The sequence below is a fragment of the Anarrhichthys ocellatus genome, unplaced genomic scaffold (assembly GCF_004355925.1).
Source record: "Anarrhichthys ocellatus isolate YVR2014 unplaced genomic scaffold, GSC_Weel_1.0 scaffold13, whole genome shotgun sequence".
Taxonomy (NCBI): Eukaryota; Metazoa; Chordata; class Actinopteri; order Perciformes; family Anarhichadidae; genus Anarrhichthys; species Anarrhichthys ocellatus.
Genome location: NW_022280043.1, coordinates 8,519,296 through 8,528,012, shown reverse-complemented (window position 1 = coordinate 8,528,012; position 8,717 = coordinate 8,519,296). Strand labels below are relative to the sequence as shown.

Sequence of the window (8,717 nt, the reverse complement as noted above, 5' to 3'; positions counted from 1 at the left end):
TGTATTTTCTGACATGCCAAGTCAAAATGTCTGACAAGAGAATCATCTATAATAGTATATAGTTATGGATGAACCTATTTATTTGTTTGCAAGACAAATTCCACCTGTTCACCTCAAACCTTGGTTAAGTACTTTTTTGATGGAGAAATGTCCCACCCGAACAAACCACAGTGTACCGTCTTCAACTATTTCTTGTCTTTTTTTTTGTAAATGTTGCAGTAGTAAAAAACATTTTATTAAACTTGTTTTGTTGTTGTTACTTGGGTTGACAAGCAGCATGACATTGAAAATGTTACTTGACATGTAACATGCACGTTTATCGTTTACATACAGCAATTTGTTTGTATTTGTTATTTTCCTGATTCTTATCAAATAGCATATATTGGTTTAATCTAATATTGATAAGTGACAAGATACCCAGCAAGTGTTTTTTCAACCATTCTCAAACTTTTGGTACTGTATAGCAGCTAGCCATGCAACTTTAAGCTGGGATATGACGTCTTACTAAACAGGCTCCTGATTTGACATTAACTTTGATTATGACTACACCTGACACACCTGACAACCATTAGACAGGCCTTTGATTTTATTTCTGTGTACACAAGCAAATAAATAATTAGAGTGAAAACTCGTATTTAGTCTGCATATGAGGTTTACACCAGGACACAACAAGGGCACGTCTCCCTGGGCATTACAACTCTTTACTCTAATACTATAATTACTACAACACAGGAACATAAATGACTCATTTGCTCGTTACCAAAACTGTGTAATAATATTGTCGTTGAGCCAACATCAGGTTCTACACAATGGCCTTAGAACCAGATATACACACCTTAGTCACCATGCGTGCGTTGGTAAATCCAATCTGACGCCCAACACTAAAATTAGAGCAATGATGTTCAAAGAAACTGAGTGTTCGATTTCTATATAAATAACCAAACGGGTACTAAAAACGTTCCTACTGTACACTTTTTCTATAGTTAAAATAGATGGAAAATAGAAAATATAGAAAATAAGTCAGAAAACGTTGGCTATTGCTAATGTAGTGAAAATGTAAAATGAATGAGTCAGTTTAGCTAAACGTTTTATTAAATAGCATGGCAAACAACTTTCCAGTGACCCGATTACGCTCCACCTCTCCGAGAGTGTAGTTCTCTGACTAACCGAACGGAAAATTCCAACAGCGCTCCGGATTTCCCAACGGTGCAGTTTGTGTACCCCATGTGTGTATAAACATGTTCTTTCACTTTCGGTCTTTTGCAGTTGAAAGTCTTGTTCATTTCCCATAAACTCTACAAAACAGAAATAACCTGAAAAACGAGCAGCGAGAGAGAGAGAGAGAGAGAGAGAGAGAGAGAGAAAGAGAGAGAGAGAGAGAGAGAGAGAGAGAGAGAGAGAGAGAGATACTCAAGGTGGAGAAGAAAGGAGGAGGTAAAGGGAGGAAAAGGGAAGTAGAGTATCTGGAGATAGAATGCAAGTGGGCGGAACATACAGTAAGCTGAAAAACAGGAACAAAGTAATAACATGTGCCAAAGTACACCTGCACACCTGAGTAAAGCCACTCCTTTCCCAGGACGCATTAGAGATGGTTGAGAGGCAGAGGCCAGAAAAACGCACTAAAACCCTATCCAACTTTTATATTTTACGGACCTTTTGACACTGACTCTGCTTTTGTTTTGAGGAATTTTGGCGATAAGAGGGTTTTTGTTTAGATTTAGTTGTGATTTTCTTTGTGGCGTGTATTATGTGTTGCTTTTGTTTGGAAGCTACGACTTAGCGGCGGCAGCTTCAGAGTTTCAGACTTTGTTTTTCTGTTTTTGATCTACATACCTAATGAAGATGTGGTCTATGAAGGTCATCACCCTCCTCCTGTTCTGCTATGGTGAGTACAGAGGAGCTAATATGGATTTATGTTTTAAACTACAGATGTTGGTAACAGGCAGTCAAACATTTAATGGGCCATTTTTTTTTGACAAAACAGTCCCAATAGGAGAAATAAATAATAACGCCAACGTAATAAAACCAAGCAATGTTTTTGACAGAGAGTGATTCCCTCTCATTTGAAATGGAGAGTCCCAGAACACATGGGATCGATGGAAAATGCAATTTCATTTTAGAGTCTAGCAGATGTAATGTTGTCTATAACGTTGCACAGCTTATAAGAATGCTAATTTTAGATTAACTGTGTGTAATTTTCACATCGTCAATACACAGCATGGGCAATAACATTAAAATTGTAATATGCAGCGATTTGGTAAATCACATAGCTCTGAATATATGGCTTTGTATCATGAAAATATGATCTACATATGAATAACTCAAGCTATTAAATACAGGATGATGTTCTGCATCCCTTTCCTGTATGCCAGCACGAGAAGGGGGGCAATTATTTTCTTGTATCAAAGAACAAAACGCAGTTTTTAGTTTTAGCCATCAGCAGAAGCAAGTCCATCTTACATAATCTCTTTGTGGTTCTGGTTCCAGTGTATGTGTGCTGTATCGCCCAGGCCCTTAGCAGCTATACTAACACTCCATATATTGGGGAGCTGCACTGCCTGAGGATGCTCGGGCATGAACGTTTTTTAAAGTATGCGCTGTAAAATTCCGGTTGCAACATTCAGTCGATGAAAGCTAGAGTGCAGAAGGCTGTATACGGCTCTTGTTACAGTAGAGAATAGCATTCTTACTTACTTGTAATTTAGCACAAAGTACAAAAACTAAAACTGTATTATGTTATCGATTTGGATTTATGAATTTTACAGATATTGTGAAAATGAAACCAGGCTCATGAGAACATGGACACCACATTAGCATTCGACATGAAATGATTTACAGACTTTGCTCTTGTGCCCATTTGTCCTACAGCTTGTCTTTCGACTGGCGATGACAAAGTGCATTTTGACTCAAGGAACTTTTTCAATGTACTCCACTGGCACCTCGTGGAGCCGACCGTCCCTGGGGAAAAGGTCCTCTATAGCGTCCAGTACTGGAGGTAAGAGCTAAGATGACGGATGAGTGATCATAATTACACCTTTACTCCCATTACCCTCTTGCAGCTTGAGATTTATATGGAGGTGGGTCAAAGCAGGAAGAATGTGTTTGCAGGGTAAACACCTGGTTTGCTCATTGTGTCAGTGTCCATGTCAAAGCGCTAGAGTGTAAAATGAGCATTTTGTAGACTCGAATCACACATTGCATTTTACAATTTTTTTCATTATAGTAACATCTCAAGCTGATTACGATTTTTATTTTAGTTAAAAGATGTCTGGTGCTATTGAAAGCTAACAAAGTTTGTTTGTTTAGATTAACGAATCTAGATTGAAGTTTGTTTAGATTGACGTCTACACTAGGAACAATTAGATTTGGGGTTGAGAGCCACAGACAATTTAGTAAAGTCATTGTTAGTTTTGGTCTTTTCATGGGATTTGTTGAAAATAACAACAATAGCCAGCCTTATCCTTTGAGATCTAGGATTTGCATCTTGTGGGGAGGTAACTACCAGGTGCATTTCTGGCTTTCATTTGCAGCCTCTAATCCCTCGCTCTCTTATAGAAATGGCTAGTGGCTGTATAAATGTTTTACTCAAAAACTAGCACGCAGCTAAGCGTACCATGCTGCTGCTTGGATTCAACTAAACCACCAACTGCTTTGACGATAAAGAAGAGCTATAGGTCCCGTTCCCGGTCATAAGCAGGGCTTGCACTGACTTCCAGCATCAAATCAGCTGCAGAGGAAGACTGGTTTAACTATACTCCCTGAATATTGGTTCCTGGTTACAACAAAATATTGTAATTTGTCTCCGGCAAAAAGGAACTGTGTGTTCCAGTGATGAATGGCTGATTTGGTATGGTCAGGATGATCTTTGAGTGTTTGTTTCACTGTAGCCATGTACTGCACAGAACTGTCTCAGTGCCAAAATGTCCACACCAAAGTATAGTAAAAAATACATAATAATATTTATCTTTTGGAAGTCTGTGACTTACGTAATCTAGTGAATAAAAAACTGTATCGAAGGGTTGATTTAACTGCACACAGCACATGTTGGGTTTTTGTTTTGGTAAACAGTTATACACTGCCATGATCAAGTGGTTCCAGTATCACAGTTTGATCACACTGTGCTGCACTTTTTATAGTGATGCTACGGAGCAATACCAGATAAAAGAGGAGTGTGAAAACATTACTGCTCTGTCCTGTGACCTGACTGCAGAAACCCCATCAATTCATGACGTTCACTACCGGGCTCAGGTGTACTGTAACGGTCACTTATATGGCAGCACCAACAGGTTAACACCTATAGCAGAAAGTAAGAATCTCCACGCTCATCCATGCATTTCTTTACTTCCTGCTAAGCCAGATGTATTATATTGCAACGTTGATTCATTCAACTTTCTTTGCCTCCATAGCTATTCTTGGTCCACCCATTTTGTCGACACACCCAACAGTGTCGTCCTTGCATGTTAATGTGACGCTGCCCTTGGGGCCAAACGGAGTCTCCGTTGCTGACATCATCACCAGGAGCAAAAATGGGCCTCACAAAACTGTAACCATTAAATATACCTTAGAAATCACCCACCCAACATGGGCTGCACAGGTGAGTCTCCATTTAAACAATAGAATATACTGAACAAACATTATATCATCATACAAGCCATCCCATATCATATGATATAATACCAAAAACATTTTCAGATGCTGTCGACTGTATGTTTACATAGCAGTGACAACGGGCCTATTTTTTCAATTAACATGACAATTACGATTTTTTTTAATTATTGAGAAAAACTAAATAATCTATCTATGGAATTTAAGTTCAATAAGATAAAAGGATTTGGTCTTTAAACTGCGATGTTGTAGAGTTGCTCCTGTGCATCATTCTGCCCACAGGTTTGTCCGTCTCATGAAAGTGTTTTGTTTGTTCTTATTGCGATGATATGTTTCTGGATTTTCCAGAGTATTCTTGTTTATCTGACCCATAAAACCAGCAATGGCTAAATCAGTTACCATCCAAATGTCGCTTTCTGTCTTCAGGTTAATGAAGCCACAACAGGCCGGTTTATCATCAGCGTTACGAACAACCAAACTGAGTACTGCGGCTACGTGTCGTACAAGCCCGCAGCTGAATGGGGTCGCTCAGAGAGTGAGCGTGCCTCCTTCTGTGTCACACTGCCAGGTGAGGACAATGCTGAAAATAATTATCTTCTCACACACTCTTCTAAAAGTGCACAATATACTTACCAGCACATTAATATTGGGCATTAATTGCTAAGATATGCATTTGGCAAATTATATTCGCAATATTTGATACAAATTTGAGGTGTGGGTGATTTAATTGTTAATACATGTGTGTTTTCTTACATTTTATCCACAATAATCTCTTTCTATATAATGTGAAAATCACTTGACGATTTTTAATGGATGAAGTTAATAATAGACTTTATTTACATTACTTAAACTTGACTGAAGGGAGCAGATTTACGCTCATCATATTTACTAAAGCTTAATTTTTACTTGAGGCAACATTGTGGCACTCAGCATCTTACTGGAAAGTTTTCAAGGACCCACCTGCTGTGGAGAAAATGCAAGACTGATCGTTGAAAATGTTGCGTGTTCTATGTTTGACTCTATAGTTTACGCTCATCTCCTCAAGTGATTGCAGCCACTTGGAAACTAGTGTTTGGAAATATATCAAGACAGTTTCTTATAAATCAGTCCCCTTTTTAGATGCATGCATCTGCACAAATCCTCACTGTCACAGTATAAAAAGTAAATTTACTAGTCAAAACCAGGCAGACTCTGTTTTTTTGATTATTGATATTAGCCACAATGGCGATGTATAATGTACTGTGAATCAAAGCCTGTAGAAATGATCTTGTAAACTCTTAGATGATAGTAAAAACAAATGGAGTGCTTTTTCAAGGGAAATGGTCTCTTGGCAGTGGCCTCTCCCTCTTCTGTTGCTGTGATGAGACAGGAGATTAGATTAGGCTGTTTGCAAAGGTGATGTTCTTCTCGCCTTAGTTAGCCTTGTTGTATATTCTTTACCACTAACACTGACGGTAACTCATTTAAACAACTACATGCAACATTTTACTTTGATAATATTACACAGGTGCACAAGCAGTTCCAACTTTAAAAGCCATAGCTCTCATATTTCTGAAGAGGGGAAATCCACATCTATAGGTTGCTGTGTTTGTTTCTGTTGGGAAGTTCCTGTTACTCAACATCTGAGTATTTCTGGAAAGTACTTATATATACCGGTACATCAACAGCCCTACGTCACAAATGCATGCCACAGTGACTCGCTGACAACATGCTGAAACTTGTGTGTCACAATGTGAATTTTTCTCGCTGTTTTAAGGCACTTGAGGGCATCTGATGTTAGAGATTTGTTGTGTTTTCCCGAATTGGTATATGACACCAACTCTTTTGTCCCTCAGGTGATCCTCTCAGGCTTTTGCCATGGCTTCTTGTGAGTGCTGCTCTTCTGACGGCCATAATCACAACATTAGTCGTGTGGATGTGCAACTACGTGAAGGGTGGAAAGGAAAAGAGCATTCCACAGCTATTGGTAAGACTATTCTTTCTGTGGTGTCCTTTGGTGTGTCTACAAGGAAATGTTGACTTACTGGAAAATGACGTTCTCTGGCACTTTAATAACTGTGCACATGTCCAAGGTACATATGTGTCACAGCAATCTAAAAGTAATTAAAGACATTGCAATACTCTGGAAGTTGTTTCAGTTTGTTTCACTCATGTTTGCTTTCAGTGATAACAAATGCAATGTGGTGATAACGGCAACTTTTTCTTCAAAACATTCCATGTATCTTACATGTGTATTATTGGTTTTGCCCTTTTTATCAAAACAAATGTAAAATGTGTGTAAATGTTTAACCCATCATCAAATGTTTTACCTGATGTAGATCAGCAGGACACTAAGCATATATATATATATGTATATATATATATATATATATACAGTATATAGCCAATATGTACTGATAAGTCTGTATTCCTTCTCTTCAAAACAGGTAACCACCTCCAGCACCCCAACCAGAGTACTGCAGTCTCTAGACAGGAATCTCATCATTTCCAAAGTGGAGGTCTGCATTAACTGTGACCAAACCCTTTACACAACGATCCGGACGAAGCCTAATATGCCCTCAGTTAGGCCTGGAGGTTATTCCCCCCAAGACATCCTCTGCCAAGCCTGCCAAGACGGCACTGGCTCCTCTGTTGGCACAGGTGAAAACAGCCTGACCCCAAATCCAGAGGACACAAGTGCCCAGTCCTCCGAAATCTACAGTGTGGTAGCTGTCCATGAACATAATGAAGACATTCAGCAGGCTACCAATGACAACAGAGAAACCAATAACCTACCAATGTTTTCCAGTGGAGAAAGCTGGGATAATAGAGTACGACCGTTACCTCATCTGGACCCTTGTGTGAGCGATCCAGGCAGGTCACTGGTTTTGCAAACAGTGCGGGTTGCTAATGGCCAACTTGTGTTGCCTTCACTCATCTTTCAGTTACAGAACAGCACAGATGACACAGTGCCACCCTTTAACCCAGAGAGGAAACTCCTTTTATCTGACCTCATATACTCCAAGATGGAGGGGCCATCATTGGCATCCTTGAAGAGCTTCGACGGCTCAGAGTTGTCAGACTCAGGGTGTGACGATAGCAGTGCAACCACACCAACCCAGACCTACTGCAACACCCATTATTTTCCATCGCAACCAGTTGCTCCTTATTTCCACCAGGGATGGAAGAACACACCATCTAGTGATGCCACACTTGAATCAGGTTACAAAGAAAACTGGTTGCCTGCGATCCTTCTTGAAACTGCATCCAAAGACAGTTGTGAATACAGAAAGACAGACTATCCACGGATCTGGATGGGTCCCAAAGAGGAGGAGGAAGGTGAGGAAGATGAAGACAGAGGAGAAGAGGAGACAAGGCAAATTCTTCTCGGAGGTGGTACAAATTCAAGAATAATTTGCAATGCAGGAAGTTGATGGGAACACTGACGGGTGCTTTAGTAACAATACAGCACTGAATGGTTTTGCTGTCTGCTGTGTGATGCAGAGACAGATGTTTTAAACATAAATTTACTCTGAACTAAGACATTTAACAACCACACCTGGAACTTTAAATACAAATCAAATCGAAGTGATACATTATGGTTTGTTGTTAATCTGTTTTTTATTTATTTATTAATTCACATTTGTAAAATATTAGTATGGAAAGTCGTAAATTGTGTGTTTACATTTTAAGACATCAGTGAATATAGATTGTTAAGTCATTGTTTTTTGTTACAGGGCTGCAGCTAACAATCTTTTTCATTATTGAGTAATTTGCTGATTATTTTCTTAAATTTTGATTAACCGTTTGGTCTATAAAATGTCTGAGGAACTGGGATTTTCTGACATTTTTGCAATATATGTACTTTAACTACTAAAATAGTTGGCGATTATTTTTCAATCGACTAATTGTTGCAGCTCTATTTTATATTGTAAAAGACGTTGAATTGTTAAAAGAGGAACCCAAAGCTAACTTCTTTCATAACTGATATAATCTACTCCTCTTGTCATGTGTTTATTGTGTATATGAGAGAAGGAAATATAACAACAATGTAAAGTATGAAGTGTCCCTTACTCTTAACCTTTCTGTGTATATATATATATATATATATATATATATATATATATATATAT

At 38.7% G+C, this 8,717-nt stretch overlaps 1 protein-coding gene across 2 annotated transcripts; it reads left to right on the top strand.

Annotated features, from left to right (window-relative positions):
• Positions 1-1,566: 1,566 nt before the first annotated feature.
• ifnlr1 (interferon lambda receptor 1) lies at positions 1,567-8,671 on the top strand. 2 transcript variants are annotated; one of them, XM_031852501.1, is made up of 7 exons: positions 1,567-1,885; positions 2,869-2,995; positions 4,137-4,306; positions 4,407-4,594; positions 5,032-5,173; positions 6,441-6,571; positions 7,032-8,671. In XM_031852501.1, exons 1-7 carry the CDS (start codon positions 1,837-1,839, stop codon positions 8,016-8,018), a joined length of 1,794 nt encoding a protein of 597 aa, XP_031708361.1. In that variant the 5' UTR covers positions 1,567-1,836; the 3' UTR covers positions 8,019-8,671. The 2 variants fall into 2 exon arrangements, with proteins under 2 accessions (XP_031708361.1, XP_031708362.1); XM_031852502.1 differs by lacking the exon at positions 1,567-1,885 and having other exon boundaries at positions 2,922-2,995; positions 4,211-4,306.
• The last annotated feature ends 46 nt before the right edge of the window (positions 8,672-8,717 follow it).

Bases quoted from the DNA above. Each gene is read 5' to 3' on its own strand.
- ifnlr1 (XM_031852501.1), top strand. From the start codon at position 1,837: ATGAAGATGTGGTCTATGAAGGTCATCACCCTCCTCCTGTTCTGCTAT. The intron at 2,996-4,136 runs GTAAGAGCTAAG...CACTTTTTATAG, and splicing joins TATAGCGTCCAGTACTGGAG to TGATGCTACGGAGCAATACC. The intron at 5,174-6,440 runs GTGAGGACAATG...TTTGTCCCTCAG, and splicing joins CTTCTGTGTCACACTGCCAG to GTGATCCTCTCAGGCTTTTG.